Consider the following 21434-nt stretch of genomic DNA (forward strand, 5'->3'; position numbering starts at 1 on the left):
CGTTTACTTCAGCAGGCCACTAGGAGGCAGGGTCCTCAAGAGCAGAACTTCAGGAGAGTCCGCAGGACGAGTTCTCGGCGCTCTGCGTATGCTTTCTCCCACCAGCAGGGATACGGAGAACTCATCACCTCCGGAAAGAACATGAAGGTACCCACCTCCTCCACTTCCACATACCCACTGTCCTCGCCCACAAGAGGCCCCGCTGGCACCAGCTCGGTGAACAACAGCTGGGTAAACGACACATCCAGAGACCAGACAGAGACCTACAACACTGGATTTAGGAGGGAAAGGGACCAAAATCAAGAGGTAACAGTGGAAGACTTGGAGGCCAGATAAAAGAGCGTTTTATTCTTCTTTTACAGAAGGAATTAGCGTCTGTCTTTAATGTGAGAAAATGAAAATAGATTGTGAACTGAAACACTCTTGGACTATGGGAAGGGTAGACCTGCACAGGAGACTCCAAAGAGCCAGCACAATGAAGCACAGATAACACTCATTTTCTCATGCAAATCTGCTCCCAAAAGGCATGCATTTGAATTTGAAAATGAACCTCAGATTCATTTTGATTTCATTTTGTGCTATCACCTCTTCTGGCATGAATTCAAGTTCTATGTTTTCTCAGAAACGTTTTTTTATATATATATATATTTTGAGATTTAGGAACTTCCTTTTATGCATTTGCATTGAAGATTGTTTCCAAAACAGGATAACAAAAGAAAAAAAATTAACCGTGACTCAAAAAAAAAAAAAAAAACAGAATTGCAAAAAACAGAAATTTTTTTTTCGCAATTCTGACTTTTTCCACTGATTTCTGAGCTTACATCTTATAATTCTATTTTTTTTTCTGGTGAAAAAATATCAGAATTGAGAGTTCAAAAGTCTCATGTTAATTTTTATCCTTTTGTGAAACAGGCTTCCATATGCAAATGTTACAGGCACCAGAAACACTAAATTAAACTCCAGTTAACGTTCAACAAATGACTTTGTTCTAATGAGACTAATAAAGCTTAAGGAAGCAAATATGTAGCTTGTGAAATAATGCCACTTATTTTGTTCTAAACACTGCGACAGCCATCTACAGTGGTTCAGATTATATATGCATTGCATATTAAATATGGATATGTTTAAAGACCTGGACATTGCACAACAAATATCTATACTCAGTTTACTAAAATGCATCCGAATGCATCAAGCTACTGGACGTGTAGTAACTATTAGGAATGTCTGATATCAATGCTGCAGAGAACATGCAATGACTCTAATTCTTATGTTGGCGTTATAAAGCAAGCTATAGCTTTTCCATCAGTTAAATGGCTTTTAAAAAGCTTTAAAATGCCATATTTGATTTTAAATGTACCGAAAAAATACAAATAAAACAAATTAAAGAAAGCGTTAAAAACATTCCACACTTGTCCATAATTCAAACCATAGTTAGTGTTCTTGCATGCAGCTCAGTGAACGGATATTAGAGTTTTTACGCAGTCGTGCCTTCCATCAAGCGACAGACTGAAGCATTTACATGTTCAAACTTCTAGAATTCAACATGCATCTAATACAAAGGGTTATTAAGTGGGAATTTCTTTAGAGAAGGAATTTTTGTGCCTTTTTGTTTTCCTTTCATTAAAGGAAGTACCTTCAGTTCTGTTTGTCGACTTGAATGTGTTGCCATCACTGATCTTTTATATATATATATATATATATATATATATATATATATAGATATAGATATAGATAGATAGATAGATAGATAGATAGATAGATAGATAGATAGATAGATAGATAGATCAGTGGTTGCTATTGATTTTTTTTTTTCTTTGATTGTATTACTGTTCTCAGGCTGTTCATTGCCCTAATTGACTACATTAATGTAGATAATATTGTTTTTAAATAATATGTCTGACGAAGGGGGTCGTGTAACATTTTCTGTTTTTGAATGTACAGTTAATTGAATGTTAAATATACAGTACATATGATGAATGTATGCGATTTTTCTGCTGTGCTATTTTGTCAACAAAGACCATGCAGATTTATTGTTTTTATGTAAATGCATGGATTTTTATACAAGTCATTGTCATTTTTATATGATATGCATTAAATGGCCATTGTGCCCTCACACGAAATTCCTGCTTGTGTAGATTGAATTGACTCGATTTGAACACCGAGCCGAGCCAGATAACAAACAAAAGTTAGACTCGTTTTCGAGTATTATATAGCACTTTTCATACACAATGGTAATTCAAAGTGCTTTACACTTTGTAAAAAGTGTAAAAAAAAAAAAAAAAAAAAAAAAAAAACAATAATAAAATAAAGGAATTAAATAATGAAATTAAATTTCGGTTCAGACACAGTGCTCATTCAGTAAAAGCACAACTAAAACAGATTTTGACTCAGTTTTGAGTCTAGATTTAGATGTGGCTAATGTTTTAGCACATCTGATCTCTTCCAGAAGCTGGTTTTAACTGTGAGTGGCATATTAACTAAAAGCACACTCCCCTTGTTTTGTGTGAACCCTCGGCATTTCTAACTGACTTGATCCTAAAGATCTGAGTGGTCTGTTAGGTTTATATTCAGTGAACATATCTGCTGTGCATTTAGGTCATAGGCCATTGAGTGATTTATAAACGAGTAAAAGCACTCAAGAAACCAATCCTAAATGAAACTGGAAGCCAGTGTAAGGATATTTAGATTATCTGGTTGTAGTCAGTATCCTGGCAGCAGTGTTCTGGATGAGCTGCAGCTGTCTAATGGTCTTCTTGGGAAAGCCGGTGAGGAGCCCATTACAATAGTCCACCCTGCTGGTGATAAAGGCATGAACAAGTTTCTCCAAGTTTTGACTGGAAACAAAACATCTATTTCTTGCAGTGTTTTTGATATGATAGTATGCTGATTTAGTTACTGCTTTGACATGACTACTGAAACTAAGGTCTGTCTCCAGAATCACACCAAGATTCCTGACTTGATTTTTAGTTGTAAGACCCTTAAAGTCAAGGTATGCATTCACCTTGAACACTTCATCTTTGTTTCCAAATGCAATGACTTCTGTTTTCTTTTTGTTTAATTGAAGACATTTTGCCACACCCAACTGTTAATTTCATCAATGCATTGGCAAAGGGAGTCAATGGGGCTGGAGTCATTTGGCGATAAGGCTAGGTAGACCTGATAATCATAAGCATAGCTGTGATAGGCAATTGGGATCTTGCTTATTATTTTACTTAATGGGAGCATATACAGGCTAAACAAGAGCGGTCCGAGAACTGAGCCTTGAGGTACACCGCATGTCATGGATGTCCACTTAAACTTATACTCTCCTATACTCACATAATAGCCTCTACTTTCTAAGTATGACCTGAACCATTTGAGTACCATCCCAGAAAGCCAGACCCAGTTTTCCAGTCTCTCTAATAGTATGTTATGATCAACAGTGTCAAACGCAGCACTGATATTTTATTGAGTAATACCAGCACTGATATTTTGCCAGAATCAGAATTCAAGCTATTATCATTTATTACCTTTATGAGCATGGTCTCTGTGCTGTGATGTGGTCGGAAACCAGATTGATAATTGTCCAGGTATCAATTTGAGTTAAAGTTGTTCAGTTGGTTAAAAACAACCTTTTCAATAATCTTGCCTTTAAAAAGAAGATTTGATATTGGTCTAAAGTGGCTCAATATGGTGTTGTCAAGATTGCTCTTTTTCAGGAGGGGCTTAACAACTGCAGTTTCAGGGAGTTTGGAAAAGTCCCAGAAAGAAGTGAGGCATTCACCACTAATAAGAGATCTGCTTCTAAACAGTTAAATTAACTTTTGAAAAAATATGTTGGAAATGTGTCAATGTAACTGGCTGACCATTTAAGGTGCTGTACTATTTCTTCCAAAATTTTTGCTATCAATTGCTTCAAAAACAGACATAACTTATTTTTGAGATTGTGTTTGAATCTGTCTCACCTCAGCATAACTTGAGGATGTGCTAATAGCCTTTCTGATATTATTGATCTTCTCAGAAAAACAGGAAGCAAACTCATTGCATCTGCTGTCTGAGCATTTCAAAGGGAAAGCTTGTAGGATTTCTTTGTAGATGCTATAGTGAATTTCAAGTTTCGTCTTCAACCACATCTGCTCAGCTTTTCTGCATTGCCTTTTCATACTCTATACTGCTGAGTTTCTCCAAGGTGCTTTTTGTCTGCCAGTCTTTTGTCTGATATTCACAGGAACAATATCATCAATAACATTCATAACTTTTGAGTTAAAGGAATCAAGGAGAAGACCAACAGTCTGAAGATATGCTTGGTGTTAAAGATATAGTCTTCATAAACAGCACACTAGTGTTCTCTTTAAAGCATCTTTCTGACAGACACAGGTCTAGATTCAGTGGTAGCACACACACACACACACACACACACACACATGTATATATATCAAAGAAAAGACAGAAGTGATCAGATAGAGCCGTGTCCTTATTAACAATGGATGAAATGTTTAGACCCTTACTGATGAGTAAATCAAGAGTGTATCCACTCAAGGTAGACTGAATCCCTAAACACAAGTATGAGCAATAGTAATAGTGAAAACCACTAATGACATGTTAATTATTAATTATAAATGTAAACGACGAGTCTTGCCTTGAACACATTAAGATATTTTTATTGAATGTAACTAGCTGAACCTTCAACGCTTTCAGAAAGTGCTTGCAGAAAGAGAAACTTGGCACTTTCTCCAATTGGGTCAGAGGACTGATTTCTTTATTATTTTAAGACATACAGAGTAAGAATTCCCATCCAGACTTTATACGGTCTGTGTCCCTTTCATCATATCTGCCTTTATAAAAAACCGCCTCCTGTTTCTGAGGCCACGGGCTAAAACGAGAGAAAATTATCCCGCTACTACTCATTCCTCTATGAAAATTGCCGCCCCTCCTCCAGGCTTTGTCACGAATAAACTCTGCTTTTCCAGAGCGGATCGACGGGCGTCAGGCACGTAATACTGTTCCCTCACAGTCTGGAGAAAGGCATCTATTCGTTCCCCGGGTACCATGGAAACCGTGCAGCCTCCCCATCCAGCTCCGGTTAACCTGGACCCCACGGCACCCGCCTGCCTGTGAAGGGAGGAGGAAAATGTTGCTAAAGTGACAATTCATTACACAGACTCAGGCAGTTTCTATTAGTTTGCCACATGTGCTCAGAGACCTGACTCATTCAGTTCAAAATCAGCATCACATAATAAACGCTGGTCAAAAGTTGAAATCATTATGGTTTTTCTATTGTTTTGAAAAAAGTCTCTTATGCTCACCAAGGCTGAATTTGATAAAAAATACAGAAAAAAAACTCATATTGAGAAACATTATTACAATTTAAATAAGTGTTTTCTATTTGAATCTCTCTCTCTCTCTCTCTCTCTCTATATATATATTAGGGATGCACGATATTGGATTTTGGCCGATATTCGATATGCCGATATTTTCAAAATAATTTTGGCCGATGCCGATGCCGATACCGATATATACAAACATTTTCGCCTGATATATTTAAACTTTAATTTTACTGAAGAGAAATCCATGTATCTCTTCTGTTCTGATTCTACCATAAATTTATTATTTTACAAATGTAGACAGACATTCACACCTGAAAAACAGGTCAATTATTTCACTTGGAGAATATCGGTTTGGCTCATCGGCAGAAATATTCATATCGGCCGATACCGATGATGGTCATTTTAAGCTTTTATCGGCCGATACCGATGTTGTGCCGATATTATCGTGCATCCCTAATATATATATATATATATATAAAATTATTTTATTTTTTTTGTAAATATATATTATAAATGTTTTTAATGTAACTTTTGACCAGTTCAATGTGTCTTTGCCGAATAAAAGTATATATTTTTCTTACCAAGTTTTGAATTGTAGTGTACCGTGGTTTCCACAGGAATATAACACTAACTATTTTCAATATTGATAATTATCAACTTCTTGAGCAGCAAATCAGCATATTAAAATTACTTCTTGTGCCATTGAAGTCTGAAGTAATGATGCTGAAAATTCAGCTTTGACTATATATATATATATATATATATATATATATATATATATATATATATATATATATATATATATAAAACAGTTATTTTCAGTTGTCAAAATATTTCACAACATTACTGTTTTTACTGTATTTTAGGACTTCTTTCACAACATTAAAAAAATCTTAATTATTCCAAACTTTTGACAAGTAGTGTACGTGAACAGAAAAATAATGCATGTAAAAGATAAATGTTTTCATATTATTTTCATAAGTGCTATGGCATCAGCAGCCAGTCTCACTCACAGACATATGTCCACCAGCCGGTCCAGCTCGGGGCAGCTGCACTCGTACAGATCTCTGCAGCTGGCGTGGCTTTGGTTCATCAGGTCGCCCAGCTGAGCGACGGCGCTGGCAGGGGAAGAGTCGCACACGGCCTTAAACTGCAGGACGCGTGCAGCCTCGCCGTACACGTGCCTGGCACGCTGGTACAGTTTAAAAACAGTCGCTGAGGCAGAAAAATGCAAGAAGATGTAAGTACAAAAAAATCTATTGGTCAGTGTCAATAATATTTAATAAACTTCGCAAAAAAATCATATTCGTTAACCTGTTAATGCATTATTGAAGTATTTTGCATTGCTTGCTCATGTTAACTAATACAGCTGACTGATGTTTACAGATAGAGCCTTATAGCTAATATAATATAATAATACTTTTTCTCATACAATTATTTTCCCAATAAGACGAGGAATGTGTATATTGATAAAGTAAGTAGTGTTGACTTTGATTTGCTCTCTCACCGTGCTGTGTGTTGGCGCTGAGGATGTCTTCACACAGCTGCTGGGCGCTGATGCCCAGAGTCTGGCAGATCTCCTCTCTGCTGTAGGGCTCAGGGTGGAGCGCCTCCTCCACCAGCTCCAGCATCTGCTCCACACTCACCTGCAGCTCCTTCTGCAGATCTCCCAGCTTCAGCAGGCCACTCCAGTCCAGGCCGCGCGCCTTAGCCAGCATCTGCACAGCATATTCTACCATCAGTATACTAAACCAACTTACATGGATATGAGAACAACTTTTGGGAAATTTGTGCATGAGTTCTTAGTGGCCAATCACTGAAGATTATTTAAATTGGCAGTGTCTCATAATCTGGTTTCAGTTTTGGGGTCAGTTTCTCTAAGTCACACTTCTACTTTTCAACCAGTTTGATGTTATAGATAGTAAACAAGAAGAGAGGCATCATCTCAGCAACTGCAGATTAATACAAAAGTTCATACATTTGGTTACAGCGCCACCTACTGTAAATAATGTATTCTTGAGTCATCACTGTACATGGGACACACTACAATTTAAAAACCGGGGTCAGCGAGGTCACATTATATTATCAAAAGTGACTGTAAATGTATTTATAATGTTACAAAACATTTGAATCGCAAAATAAATTGTTAGTTCGAATTTTCTATTCATCAAAAAATACTGAGAAAAAAAATATTGATATATTAGATAAGTGTCTTCAACATTGATATTGATAACAGTGTTTCTAACAGTGTTCTTTTGGCTCAGTGGTAGAGCATTGCGTTAGCAGCGCAAAAGGTTGTGGGTTCGATTCCCAGGGAACACATGTTAGCTTGAATGCACTGCAAGTAGCTTCGGATAAAAGTCGTGTGCTAAATGCATAAATGTTTTAAATTTAATAAATGTTTCTTGAGCAGTAAATTAGCAAATCAGAAAGATTTCTGAAGGATCATGTGACGCTGAAAGGACACTGGAGGAATGATGCTGAAATTCAGCACTGCATCATGAGAAGAAATTACATTTTCAAATACAAATAGTCACAATAAATAAATTCTAATAATATTGCCCAGTATTATAAACTAGTAATAAATAATAATAAGGTTTCTTTTAAAAACTTGAAATCTTGTCAACCCCAAACTTTTGTGTTCATTTTTGGTGAACTGCCAATAAAACGCTTAGATTAAAAAGACTAAACTATCATTATGATGCATCCCTGAAGATCAGACCTTGGTGGCGATGCGGCACTCCACCACCCTCATGTTGAAGTGAGACGAGGCCGCCTTGTTCATCTCCACACAACAGTTGGCGATTACAAACACAGCCCCGTCTGGCAGCCTCACGTCTGTGGCTCGCAGCGGATTGAACTCGATCAGCTTTGCCTTGAGGAATGACAAAAAAAATTAATAAGAGAGAGAGAGAGAGAAAGGGAAGAATAAATGTTTTTGTAGATGCATGCCACGGTATAAAATATAAATATAAAATATAAAAGATAAAAAAACTTTTTCTAATTTAAAATGCATGTGCATTAGAAACTGCACTCTTTGTATTCATGTTGATTTAATATGGTTTAAAAAAATTTTTATACCATTTAGATATTTTACGAGACTTACTGACCTCCGCATGGATCTTTTCTATGATTTCATACTTTTTGGTTGCACCACATGACTTTGATTTGGTGGACAATTTCTTTTATAATATTTATAACACTTTAACAAAACTGCTTTTTTTTCAAAAAGATATTTAGTGAAATATTATTTTCCAATAATTAAACCAAACTACTTTTTATTTTATTTTCAAGAAGAGGCATTTGGTCTTTATTATTATCCCCAAAAATCCAAATGAATTTCATTTTAGATATATTTAATACTTTTTAACATGATTACCACAAAAAATATATTATTCAATCATTGCATTCATGATGCAAAAAGAACATACTTATATATCCCTTATACCAAAAATCAATAAAATGCCACGTATACTGATAGAAGAAATATACAACGTATGGCTTACTGTTCCCTCCTCCGCCAGGAAAGAAATGGACTGATCCATCCCTCCCCCCTCAGTGCCAATATAACGCTCACATTTGGCACACGTCTCTGCAAGAGCCACCTGAATGACATCAAATCACATCCATGATAAGCAGTAGTTCTATCTAATGCATTTCAGAGGATTTACAGTAAAGAGGACCTTAGATAGAGACTTTTGATTGGCCTGCATCGTGACCAGACCAGCGCAGCACACCAGGGCACTGGAGCTGGACAGACCCGAGCTGGCCGGGATAGTCCCGTCTACCATACAACACATCCCTGCCAATGAAGACAAGCTCAAGTGCTCCTGCATACACAAGGCCAAGGGTCAAATAACTGTAGTAATAGTGCAATAGAGCAAGCATGCATTATATGTGCATATATTAATCAGCTCACCTGGATTCCTCTCACTCCACAAAGGAAGTAATAGTGCCATTGAGGATTCTCTCGGTCAATGGAGATGCCATCCACAGACACAGTGAAATCCCTGAAATGAATGAATAAATAAGTATGCAAGGAAGTATATGAAATCTTATTCCCACCTAGGAATAAAAAATTAAAAATTTAATTAAAGAATTTAGACTCTTAGACAAATCGTGACTTTCTACCTGATAATTAATAACTAATTTATCAATTCTGAGAAAAAAAAGTCTAAATTGAGAATTTATAACTCAGAAATATGAGATATAAGCTGAGGAAAACAAATCTAAATTTTAAAATAAAAAGGTAATGTTAATATACTGTGGCAGAAAAAAAGCATCTGTGAGGCATAAAATATATGGAAGCTTATTTCCAACACAGAATATATATATATATATATATATATATTTCCATTAAGTAATTTAGCAGAAGCTTTTATCCAAAGCGACTTACAAATGAGGACAACGGAAGCAATCAAAATCAAAAAGTTTCAATGTTTTTTTTTTTATTATATAATAAATAAAAAGAAAAAGAATAGAGAAAGCTAGTGTTAGAGGCCTTTTGCTTTTGTAATAGTATAAGAAATAAAAAGATAAACAGATTGACTGAAAAAAGATAAGAAAGCTACTTAGATTTTTTTAAAGAAAACCAACAGTAAATGAATAGCGTGCAAGTCTTAAAGAATATAATTATAATAGAGAGTGCTTGAGTTATACATATACAGTACATATACATATAAGTATTGGAACTGTGAAGATGAAAGATGAATACGCGACAAAACTACAGAATGCCACATTTTGTTTTTAGGTCTTTCGACACACATCTTTTACCAAATAAAAAGGAAAGCACTTTTAGAGTTCATCCCACTATTTGATGTGAGCATAAGTATTGGAGCAGTTGAATTTAAGGCAGATGTAAAAGATTAAAAGCTAATATTTAGTTGCAGATCACTTACATGCGATCAGAGCAGTGAGTCTGCAACCCATATACATCACCAGACTCTTTTCCCAGCCTTTAATGCAGCCAATTCCAAATGTTGCTTGTTTTGGGGAGTTTCTGTCTTTAGTCTCCTCTTCAGCTGGTGAAATTAATTTTCAATCGGATTTAAATTTGGAGATTGATTTGGGCAATCTAAGACTTTACATTTCTTTGCTCTGATATAGTCCTTGACTGGACTGGCAGGGTGTTTTGGGTCATTGTCCTGATCCAATATGAATTGCTTTCTAATGAGTTTGGTGGCATTTTCTTGAATATTGGTAGCCAATATGATTTTGTACCCTTCCAAATTAATTCTGCTACTGCCATCATACATTAAGTCATCATTAAAATGAAGAGGTCCTGTTCTAGAGACAGCCATGCATGCCCATGCCATGACACCACCTCCACCAAGCTTTACAGATGAGCTTATATGCTTAGGATCATTGACTTCCTCTTTTCTTTTAGTATCCAAATTGTTTGCTTTTCTTTCAAAGCCGGCTTCCTGATTTTCATCCTGGTTAGTGTGCGTCATCGTTGAATGCCAGACTTAGAATGCAGAAGCAATGGATATAACTGATAAGACACATTCCCTACTTTTAATATCTGAAGAATTAATATGTGTGTGTCTGTTTATATTTATGAGTTTATATCTCACAATTAATAATTTATATACTTGCAATGAACTTGCAATTCTTAAAAAATATATATTTGTTAGTAAATAAATAAATAATAAGCAAGTAAGTGAATTAATGAATTTTTCGACTAAATTTGACTAATTCAACTTTATTGAACAAATGAAGAACATTGTTACTGACTTGTATTTGGGCTCAGTGTTGGCCAGCTGGATGGTTTTGGAGTCACTGAAAGAAACTGCAGCAAGAATATTCTGCTCTATTGCCATTGGCAGCACAGCGTAGCCACAATAATCAATATGCTCACCTGAAAATGATAAGATGTAATATAAAATACCGTGCTGATGGTATTTGTTATGTTTATACACTCACGCGCTGTTTCAACCCACCAATCAAATTCACCCTCCCTGGAGCACAAGCGTAGAAGACAGGCAACTGTTTATATTTTTCATGAAAAGCCTGTTTCAGTTTCTGCAACCTAACAGAAAGAGGGAGGAAATCAGTTTTAAGTGTGTGCCTAGAGAAAAAAAAACGACATAAGCAATAAATCGATTCCATTCATACGCAGTCGAAGTTATCCGAAGAGCTGCACGAAGTGTTCCGAACAGCAGCAACTTACCTTTCACTTCCACTGAGCTGCACCTTGATTTTCGGTGGAATTGTAGCCATTGTGCGGTTTTTAATCTTTGTTTTTTACAGTAAATACTCTATGCACGAGTGGACTGACACTATACAAGTGCGGTCAGCTGACTGTCATACCCGGAATCACGAGTCGAACAATACGGAAGAAACTGACACGAATCCGCGAATCCCGCAGAACCGGTCGGCTGGAATCGGAAGCATTCGGACACAATCGGAACTGCGCGCGCGCACCTCACAGAACGCGCGGCGCGACGTCAAATCGCGTTTCTCTCAGAGCATTGTGGGTAAGATTCTCTCTCCCGGTCAAAATGTCTGACATGGAAGATGATTTCATGTGCGATGATGAGGAGGATTATGACTTGGTAAGAGTGTTTCAAATCAACGCATATGTAAATACATGTAATGCAGTGTGAAGCTAATATAGTGAAATCCAAAAATTGTGTTTAGCGTGTTTACACGCGCTTAATTCCGCCTTGTTTAGCAGGTGTCTAGTCTGCTAATACTGCAAAAATGAATTCAAGAAATAAGACCGCATTCTTTATTTTAAGTGTTTTAGTTCATAGCTCATATATAGAAGCTCTAATGTATGTTTTGTTAACTTGCAGTCTCAAGTGAAGTTAAATTATGACCCTAGATTAAAAAAATGCATGATATCTTATTTCAGTTAGAGTTGAAATAGATTATTACGTGTTAAGGTTTTACAGCGTTAAATAATCATATCATAATTACTGTTATGCAGTTGTCATAATCATTAACAATTAAGCTGTACAGTATCTTTCAAATAGTTTCTATGTGCAGCTAGTTATGGATGTAAACATAACGTCCTGAAGAAGTCAAGTCTTTGTTTACTTTGACTTCAGGAATATTCCGAGGACAGCAACTCTGAGCCCAATGTGGATCTGGAGAATCAGTACTACAACTCTAAAGCCCTGAAGGAAGACGATCCTAAAGCAGCCCTGAGCAGCTTTCAGAAGGTCAGACGGAAGATCTGTGTGAGTCAGGATCTGTGCTGTGTGTGTGACTGTATAAAGCTGTAATCAGTGTTTTCTGTTTTGCAGGTGCTGGAGCTGGAGGGAGAGAAGGGAGAGTGGGGCTTCAAAGCACTGAAACAGATGATCAAGATCAACTTTAAGCTTGTGCGTAACAATAGTAGCAGGAATTAATTATTATTTGAAAATATATTATATATGAGATGCATATATTATATATATTTTAGGGCTGGTAATTTATGCGTTAATTAGATTAATTAATTATGGAGAAGAAAAATGCGTTAAAATTATTAATGCATTTAACGCACTTGCCCCGCCCCAGACCGATGTGGATCATCTTCCATTTCATACAGTCGATTGATGAATAATATGAGGCAGAGCAACAACTTACTGCATGATGGAGCCTAGATAATATCCCTAAAATTCAAGATATGGGGCAAAATGCCCCGTTTGAAATTTTGTCTCATATTTACATCACATAGTTTACGTCACAGAAATATCACACGAGCTGTAAGCTAAGTGCAATATCACAAAAATGTGTTACTCATCTTATATGACAGTTCATTAAGAAGTTAATATTGTGTTATTTTAGAAACAATGTTTCGCTCAATTTTGCAGAAGATAAAGACAAAGCAGAACTGTTCATCCCGAGTGGCATTTCATTTCTTAATCCATGTCTTGAACGAATTAGGTGAAGCATTTGGTGCGTTGAACAACTGGCTCTATGGCTTGTACAGTTGATTGTTTTATGACATCAAAGTACAGTGAGAGCGATTCAGAAGCACAAGGAGTCATCTGCTCTCTAAGCTCTTGCGGTTCTTTGATGTCACACACCGATCGGTCTGATGGTGATGATCCGCTTCAAGTCAAACAAGCCTAATGATTCAATGAACCATTCATAAAGAACCCTTTACTTCACTCCTGAATGAATCAGCCATTTGAATGAATCAAATGAATGAATAATGACTTAATCATCAAGACATTTACCAACACCTATTGGCAGTTTTAGTTTATTATTTAGAGTATCATTTCATTAAAGAAACAATTCAATATTTTCATAGTAATAATAATAAAATTAAGAAAATAAATGATTAAAGTTATAGATAACCCAACCAAACATGACAATTCTGTCATCATTTACTCACATGGTCCAAAAGACTATATGTAATACATTTTTATCAAACAATATATTTCTTGCTGAGCCTACTTTTTGTAATCTCTGTTTGATGCTTTGCACAACATTGACATTAAATTATCTTTTGGGAGTAATTTCTCCAAATTTGATGCGCGATTAATTAATTACCACATCATGTAATTAATTCGATTAAAAAATGTAATCGCTTACCAGCCCATATATTATATATATATATATATATATATATATATATATATATATATATATATATATATATATATATATATATATATATATATATATATATTTATTTATTTATTTATATATTCAAAATATTATATTGGCATATGTAATATTTATACATGGTTTTCTTATATTACACTATACATTTTAATATATATATATTTTTTTTTTCACAGACAAATTTTCCAGAAATGATGAACCGGTACAAACAGCTTTTGACATATATTAGGAGTGCTGTAACCAGAAATTACTCTGAGAAATCCATCAACTCTATTCTAGATTATATCTCAACCTCCAAACAGGTATTTAAGGCATTTTAAACTGCTTTCTGAATTCAGTAATCTATTTGTGATGACAAAATAACAATACACTCTATTAATTAAAGGTTATTATGCTATTAAACATACTAAAATATTTCTTTTTTCATGTTTTTTTCCAGATGGACTTGCTACAAGAGTTTTATGAGACCACACTGGAAGCATTAAAAGATGCCAAAAACGACAGACTTTGGTTTAAAACTAACACCAAGGTTTGTGCTCTGGCAATGCATTCTGTATTTACATGATCTGTTTTATATAGCAGATGTTAACCGCACACTTGTGTATCAGCAAAAACAATATGCACAATACTTTTATAATAATTATGCAATTTACATTTATTCTGGTACAGACTTCCAAAAGAGTCTGTATTTAATTCAGGAATAATGCTAACTTCTGCTTCTTCGTTTCTGGTAGCTCGGAAAGTTGTACCTGGAAAGAGAAGAGTTTGGAAAGCTCCAGAAAATTCTCAGGCAGTTGCACCAGTCATGTCAGGTAGAGTAAATAATCAGTGTTGTGTAAATAAGAAAACCTGCTTCAAAAAAAATGGCAAAAAAAAAATACAACCAGAGAGTGCACGCATACACTGAGATGTAGGTTAGAGTACTGCACGATTAACCGAATGCGATTGTCATGCGCATCTTGTCAGTAAAGCTGGTTCTGTGATCAGTAGTAAATCTCCATCACATGTTTTCAGGTGGAGCAGCATTTACTACACAAAGCCGTAGTTCACTGACAAGATACGTAAAATCACGTTCGTAATCAAAATTATGCGATTATGAAAGCTGTTTGCATAGCTATAGAGCTGTAACAAACAATTACTTTGATAATCGATTAATCTAACGATTATTACAACGATTAATCGACTAATCAGCGATTATTTCACTGATTAATTAGTAGACTTAGATTTTTTGCTTTTGCAATTGGATAAAATATTGAGCTAAATGTTAAATGATAGTATGTAAGTTTTTAGTATGTAATATGGATAAGATACAAGATAAAGGTAAGTGAAAAGATGCTTTGTTTTTGGGTAAACTATTTTATTCACAACATAATCTCTCTTAAAATACCATATAGGGTTATGGTAATCTATACCGTTATGAGATAGATCAAGCTTTGATCTCTGCAAATCAAACTATCACTTTAATGAATTTTTTTTCCCCACTAATGAAAATATTTTGTCATTAGCTAGCTTAACACTGGCGAGCTGCTTTATAACAGAAAATCGCGTTGTAATTCTAACTGAAAATGACTCTGACTCTGGTTTTTTGTGTTTAATACTGTAAAGCTGCTTGATTTAAGGCTATCTATTGCAGTGTTTCTCAACTGGTGGGTCGCAAGACCATTCTGAGTGGGTCGCGGAGTGTACAGTCAAAGAAACCACATCAGCAACAAAAAACGTAATTCTAAATGTTTTTTTTTTCTGGTGCGAGACTTTTATTTTGAAAGGTGTGTTTGAAAGCTGTCCCAATTTAGTATCTGCGGTCAGATGAGATTATCAGGCTTAATGTCAGTCTCATTATTCTTTTTTTTTTTTGTTTTGTTTTTTTTGGTAACTTATAATAAGTCTCTCACCTCAGAAAAATGAACTGTTTGTCAGACTGTGCTTGTAGTACGCACTCTTTGTTTGTTTATCATTTCACTAAAGCGCTAAAGAAACTACAAGCATGCAATGTGTGAAATAAAAGTAAAGTACCTATAAATCACATAACTGGTGCTTTGTGTGTTAGCTGGGAAAGATTTGCATGAAAGTATGATATTCATTCTATTCAGGAGCAGTTTCCATGTTTCATTAACAGTTCATGTTAGTATTGTGTATTCACCATGGTAAATGTTGTTTCCATAACCCAAAAACACCATGTTATTTTCGCTTTGTGTTATTTTATATATATGTTTAAATCACTGTGGTGGCTCATACCAACTTAATTGTATTAACAAAAACTAGTTTGGGACTGCTATTTAATAGCCTTACTTTTATAGGCTGTTTAATCATCGATATTAGTCATATTCTTACAATTTGTGTATTTTAAGTAAAGGGGGACAGTACTTGTGTGTGTCATCAATTTTGTGAATCAAATGAGCTTTTCTTTTTTTTAACACACACATGACCATGATGGGGAAATGTGGGACTCGTGGCCGAACCAGTTGAGAAGCACTGATCTATTGTATACTATCATTATAGAAATAAACATGACGTGACTGGACTTTACTAGAGTGCGGAACCGCAGAGCTCGTGGAAACATGCTCGTCTTTTTTCGTTATTGAGAGGAAAGCGTGCAGCATATATTTACATATTCACCCAAACGGCTCTCGGCAGTTTCAGGCTAAATTACATTCTTCGTTACAGCGCCACACTGGTCAAACCACATTACTGTAGGCTCTTACTTTAGGTCTTACTTTAGGTCAGGGGTCAGCCACCTATGGCACGCTTCAGTGTGGGAAAAATCACTTGTTTTGAGGGTTTGTGTGCGTGCATTAGGGCTGTCACTTTTGTGAAAAAATAATTTTCGATTTTTAAGACTTGAGTGTTCATTGAATCGATTGTATAGTTCAATTTTCATTGTGATTTTGACACTTCAAAGCGACTTGCAATTGGGGGATAAATATTGGGTGATTCTTCTTAAAGAGGCAAACAGACACAGCAAGAGCTTGTAATACTAAATTTTAGACATTGTTCAAATAACTACAAAAGTATATACAATTCTCACAAATATATAGTTAATAGCGTATAGTTAATATCATACAGAGAGTGAAGTTTTTCTACAAGTGCATGATTGCAAATGTGACATTGATTTTATGAGTCAAATGAACAAGAAGTTGATGTTAATTGACTTATATTTCAAACAACTTTTAACAACAGTGCTTTTTTTTCTCTCTGTTTCATCAATGAAAAAATATTTAAAGTATATTTCCCCCTTTATTTGAAATGTTTTCAACTTTTCCTTCATCCTGCATTAAACAACCTGTGTTGATACTGATTTAATTTGATTGGTAACAGTCCTGTAGTGTCTTACCATTCAAATTCATATTTATTGTAAGAACTTTGATGCATTGAAGAAGAATGATGCATTGCATACATTTAATTAGTTTAGAAAAAATGGGTCGTATAAAGGTAAAAATGCCTATAAAAGGAAAAAAAACTATTTAAACTAATTGGAAAAGTTAATTACACTCCTGCGAACTAATCACCAAGCAGAATATGAAGAATATCATAAGCTCTGGGTGTCAGCTGTCCACGTCAACCCCTAAACCTGCCAAAGTACCAGCACAATAACACACTCACAAAATATTGTCTAAATATCATCAACAACAAAATTCCAGAAAATATTGAGATATAATTTTTGTCTTTATTGCACACCCCTAGACGGATGAAGGAGAGGACGACTTGAAGAAGGGCACACAGCTGTTGGAGATCTATGCTTTGGAGATTCAGATGTATACGGCGCAGAAAAATAACAAGAAACTCAAAGCGCTCTACGAGCAATCATTACACATTAAATCAGCCATCCCACATCCGCTCATCATGGGAGTCATCAGAGGTAACCAACACACTTTAATACCAGAGATGAAATTATCAAGACCAAGTGTTCTGTTTTGTTTTTGATTTGGTTTGGTTTTTGTTTTGTTTATAATTGGACAGTTTGTTTTGCTTTGGTTTGTTTTAGTTTTGTTTGGGTTTTTTGTTTGTTTGTAGTTGTGAAGATGAAAATTAGTGTCAATTTTGGTTTGAGATTTTTTTTGGTTTGAGATTTTTTTTTTGGTTTGGTTGGCATACAATTGCAAATTCTGTTTTGTAGAAAGAAGTGATTAGTTTGGGTTTTCTTTGTGTTTTGTAGATAATTTGAAAGTTTGTTTTGGTTTTTGTTCTGTGTACAATTGCAAATTTGGTTTGTGGCTGTGAAGCTAAAGAAATTAGTGTTTAGTTTTGGTTTGGATTGATTTGGTATTTATCTTTCTTTTGGTATTTGTATGTGTATAATTGGAAAGATTGTTTTTTTTTGGTATTTGATGTTTTTTCTTTAAAGGGGGGGGTGAAATGCTCGTTTTCACTCAATATCATGTTAATCTTGAGTACCTATAGAGTAGTACTGCATCCTTCATAACTCCAAAAAGTCTTTAGTTTTATTATATTCATAAGAGAAAGATAGTCTGTACCGATTTATCCCGGAAAAACACGACCGGCTGGAGGCGTGATGTGTGGGCGGAGCTAAAGAATCACGAGCGCCAGTAGGCTTTTGTGTTGAGAGCGTCTGGCAGCTGTGACATTATCGTGAGGACAAAACCATCATCCAAAACAAACCACGGCTAACAGTCAGATTCAGCCGTTTATTTATGATCCAGAATCAGATCCCGAGGCTGAAACTGAACGAGAGACAGCAGCAGCAGCAACGACTCGCTCCGAGCGGGGCTCGAACCCGGGTCTCCGGCATGGGAGGCGGACGCACTAACAAGGAGGCAGAGATATTTGAAGCAGTTTTACTCACCGCCTGCAGTTCCAACACACGATCGTGACCCTTTTTCATTGGGATTGCATCATCCTTAAGAAATAAACGATACGCAAATCCGTCGTGAAACTGGGCCTTGTTTGTAAAACAACTCCTTTTGTGACATTTCGCGACGCTCTGATCAGTGAATGTCTGTGCTCAGCCTCTCAGTGCTGTGCTATACGGGAGCGCGCGCTCTTCCGGCAGAAGTGCCTTAGGACGCATATAAGGAAATTCCGTTCCATCTAACGTCACACAGAGCCATACTCGAAAAAAACTTTCCGAAACTTGTGACAAACCGGAAGGAGTATTTTTGGAACAGAAATACTCCTTCAAACGTACAACTTAATTTTTGAAACTTTGTCCATGTTTAGCATGGGAATCCAACTCTTTAACAGTGTAAAAAACTCAGTATGCATGAAATAGCATTTCACCCCCCCTTTAAGTTGGGTTTGTTTTTGTTTCATGCACGATTGGAAATTCCACTCATTTTGTTTGATATGATTCTTTTTAGAATGTGGTGGTAAAATGCACCTGAGGGAGGGAGAGTTCGAGAAGGCACATACAGACTTTTTTGAGGCATTCAAAAACTATGACGAGTCTGGAAGCCCCAGGCGAACCACTTGTCTAAAGTACCTGGTCTTGGCCAACATGCTGATGAAGTCTGGAATCAACCCATTTGATTCTCAAGAGGTATAAGGTGGTAATCGTGCACAGGCCCACATGGGATCTAAGGCCATCAGCAAGCTAGATTTGGATTTCTCAATACTCTACAATTTTAACTGTAGCATATTCATATATGAAATATTTTGGAGAATTTGAGTTTGCTTATATTGACCAGTTGGCATGTTGTACTCTGTTTTGCTTAATGTACATAATTGAACCTTAAAAGCTACTTATTTCCCCCCTGACCATAGAAGATAAAATGCTGTGGTCTGTAATATAACTAAAAATCTTTCTAAATCACTATGTGACTAGGCGAAACCTTACAAAAATGATCCAGAAATCCTAGCAATGACAAACCTGGTAAGGTAAGTGCGCACAATACTTAATTTCTCCATTTATCTGATCCTGCTTTTTTTTTTTTTTTTTTTTTTTTAATGGTCTGAATAGATTGATTTTCAGTTATTAATCGCCTATAACTTGTTTCCAGTGCCTACCAGAACAATGACATCACAGAATTTGAGAAAATCCTGAAGACGAACCACAGCAACATAATGGACGACCCCTTCATCAGAGAACATATTGAGGGTCAGTTTGGGTGGCTTTAACTTTCACGTACATATTCGCATATTTATTTCATAAATCTCAAGACTACAAATGTGGAGTCAGTAAGTACATAATCGTTTTTTCTCTCTGCTTCTTTTTTCAGAATTATTACGGAACATAAGAACACAAGTGCTCATCAAATTGATTAAGCCTTACACTAGGATACACATACCATTTATTTCAAAGGTAAACATTATATTATATATTATATTATACATTATGCAATTGTAATGTAATGTTCCCTGTTTTTCTTTAGGAATTGAATATTGATGTTGCAGATGTAGAAAGCTTGCTTGTGCAGTGTATTTTAGACAAGTAAGTTAAACACTTTTTAATAAAAATCTGTTTTTTTATATAATGTTTCACTGCATTTTTATTTTATGTATCTAATGTATGTCTTTCAGCACGATCAATGGTAGAATTGATCAAGTCAATCAGCTGTTGGAGCTCGATCACCAGAAAAGAGGCGGAGCTCGATACACCGCCCTGGACAAATGGACCAATCAGCTGAACACTCTCAACCAGGCTATTGTTAGCAAACTGGCTTGATTTGACACTGACGATCCTGGAAAACAAGTTGATCCATCGGACAGCCGGTCGACTCGAGGCTGTCAGTGACATTAACTACTTTCAAGGCCTTTACTCTCCCAATCACAGGAGGAACGTAATTTGGCTAGTGTGTATTTTTACAGCTGTAGTCACTTAAGTCAGTTTTAAATGTCCTTAACAGAGCAGAAGTTCCCACAGGATGTCTGCTGTACTGAATTGTTAGGTCTCTAATATGAACATGTTTGCATCATCTAAAAAATATTTTATTTAATAGCACATATTGGCACTTGGCAGACATCTAAAAGGCATATGTTTTGTCTTTAATGGAACACGTGAGGACATGCTGTGTGAAATTGAATCATTTATTTGTTGAACTGTCTCTTGTCAGAGTCGGCATGTTTTACTTGGTTTGCATAGACCTCAGTTGATGAGTTTTATGCAGTTGCACCGCAGCACATGCGTATTAAAGTGCAGGCATTGCTAGAATTCCTCTCACCAAAATTACAGATCTGTTTAAAGCGTTCTGCTTTTTGACTCTGAGTTCTTCTGTTTCACTTTTCAACAACAAAAATAAAGAATACAATAATTTGCTTCAGTGAAAAATGTGTCTGTAATATTGTATGATTTTATGCATGATAAGCAATGAAGTAAAAATAAGATTTGATATACGTATATGCAATATAATAGCTGAATATATAGAAAAGACAAAGCAAAAATTTTGCTATATATATTTACATATATATATATATATATATATATATATATAGATATAGATATAGATATAGATATAGATAGATAGATATATGATAGGTAAAAATTGATAGCCTGAATGCACCGTAAGTTGCTTTGGATAAAAGCGTCTGCTAAATGCGTAAATTTAATTTAATATATATTTATTTATTTTTATGTGTGTGTGTGTGTGTAAAAGAATATATAATGTAAGTATA

At 35.5% G+C, this 21434-nt stretch overlaps 3 protein-coding genes across 5 annotated transcripts in view; 2 read left to right on the forward strand and 1 right to left on the reverse strand.

The window, feature by feature from the left end:
- LOC127947446 (probable phospholipid-transporting ATPase IM) overlaps nt 1-2135 on the forward strand; it is a 31383-nt gene extending 29248 nt beyond the window's left edge. For both annotated transcript variants that reach the window (XM_052544567.1, XM_052544568.1), the window contains one exon: nt 1-2135. This exon is cut by the window's left edge and continues 3 nt beyond it. In XM_052544567.1, coding sequence (XP_052400527.1) covers nt 1-336 — 336 coding nt within the window. In that variant the 3' untranslated portion in view covers nt 337-2135.
- Nucleotides 2136-4716: 2581 nt separating this feature from the next.
- galk2 (galactokinase 2) lies at nt 4717-11661 on the reverse strand. The gene is made up of 10 exons (XM_052543948.1): nt 11479-11661; nt 11249-11337; nt 11043-11166; nt 9226-9316; nt 8990-9136; nt 8813-8911; nt 8029-8181; nt 6814-7024; nt 6320-6521; nt 4717-5091 (listed from the first exon to the last, which is right to left on the reverse strand). Exons 1-10 carry the CDS (start codon nt 11526-11528, stop codon nt 4884-4886), a joined length of 1374 nt encoding a protein of 457 aa, XP_052399908.1. The 5' UTR covers nt 11529-11661; the 3' UTR covers nt 4717-4883.
- Nucleotides 11662-11704: 43 nt separating this feature from the next.
- Nucleotides 11705-21090, forward strand: cops2 (COP9 signalosome subunit 2). Of its 2 annotated transcripts, XM_052543946.1 has the most exons (14): nt 11705-11863; nt 12362-12475; nt 12560-12637; nt 14045-14170; nt 14308-14397; nt 14603-14680; nt 15502-15585; nt 17550-17724; nt 19184-19362; nt 19648-19700; nt 19823-19920; nt 20042-20124; nt 20195-20253; nt 20343-21090. In XM_052543946.1, the coding sequence occupies exons 1-14, from the start codon at nt 11810-11812 to the stop codon at nt 20485-20487; spliced, it is 1416 nt and encodes a 471-aa protein (XP_052399906.1). In that variant the 5' UTR covers nt 11705-11809; the 3' UTR covers nt 20488-21090. The 2 variants fall into 2 exon arrangements, with proteins under 2 accessions (XP_052399906.1, XP_052399907.1); XM_052543947.1 differs by lacking the exon at nt 15502-15585.
- Nucleotides 21091-21434: the final 344 nt, after the last annotated feature.

The sequence above is a fragment of the Carassius gibelio genome, chromosome A25, assembly GCF_023724105.1.
Source record: "Carassius gibelio isolate Cgi1373 ecotype wild population from Czech Republic chromosome A25, carGib1.2-hapl.c, whole genome shotgun sequence".
Lineage (NCBI taxonomy): Eukaryota > Metazoa > Chordata > Actinopteri > Cypriniformes > Cyprinidae > Carassius > Carassius gibelio.

What these genes read in the sequence shown, in the direction of transcription:
- galk2 (XM_052543948.1), bottom strand. Translation starts at nt 11,528, where the DNA reads ATGGCTACAATTCCACCGAAAATCAAGGTGCAGCTCAGTGGAAGTGAA. An exon ending in GTGGAGTGAGAGGAATCCAG is followed by an intron (nt 9,137 to 9,225) that starts GTGAGCTGATTA and finishes TTGTGTATGCAG; the next exon opens with GAGCACTTGAGCTTGTCTTC. An exon ending in CAGCGCCAACACACAGCACG is followed by an intron (nt 6,522 to 6,813) that starts GTGAGAGAGCAA and finishes TTTCTGCCTCAG; the next exon opens with CGACTGTTTTTAAACTGTAC.
- cops2 (XM_052543946.1), top strand. Translation starts at nt 11,810, where the DNA reads ATGTCTGACATGGAAGATGATTTCATGTGCGATGATGAGGAGGATTAT. An exon ending in ATATCTCAACCTCCAAACAG is followed by an intron (nt 14,171 to 14,307) that starts GTATTTAAGGCA and finishes GTTTTTTTCCAG; the next exon opens with ATGGACTTGCTACAAGAGTT. An exon ending in GCAATGACAAACCTGGTAAG is followed by an intron (nt 19,701 to 19,822) that starts GTAAGTGCGCAC and finishes ACTTGTTTCCAG; the next exon opens with TGCCTACCAGAACAATGACA.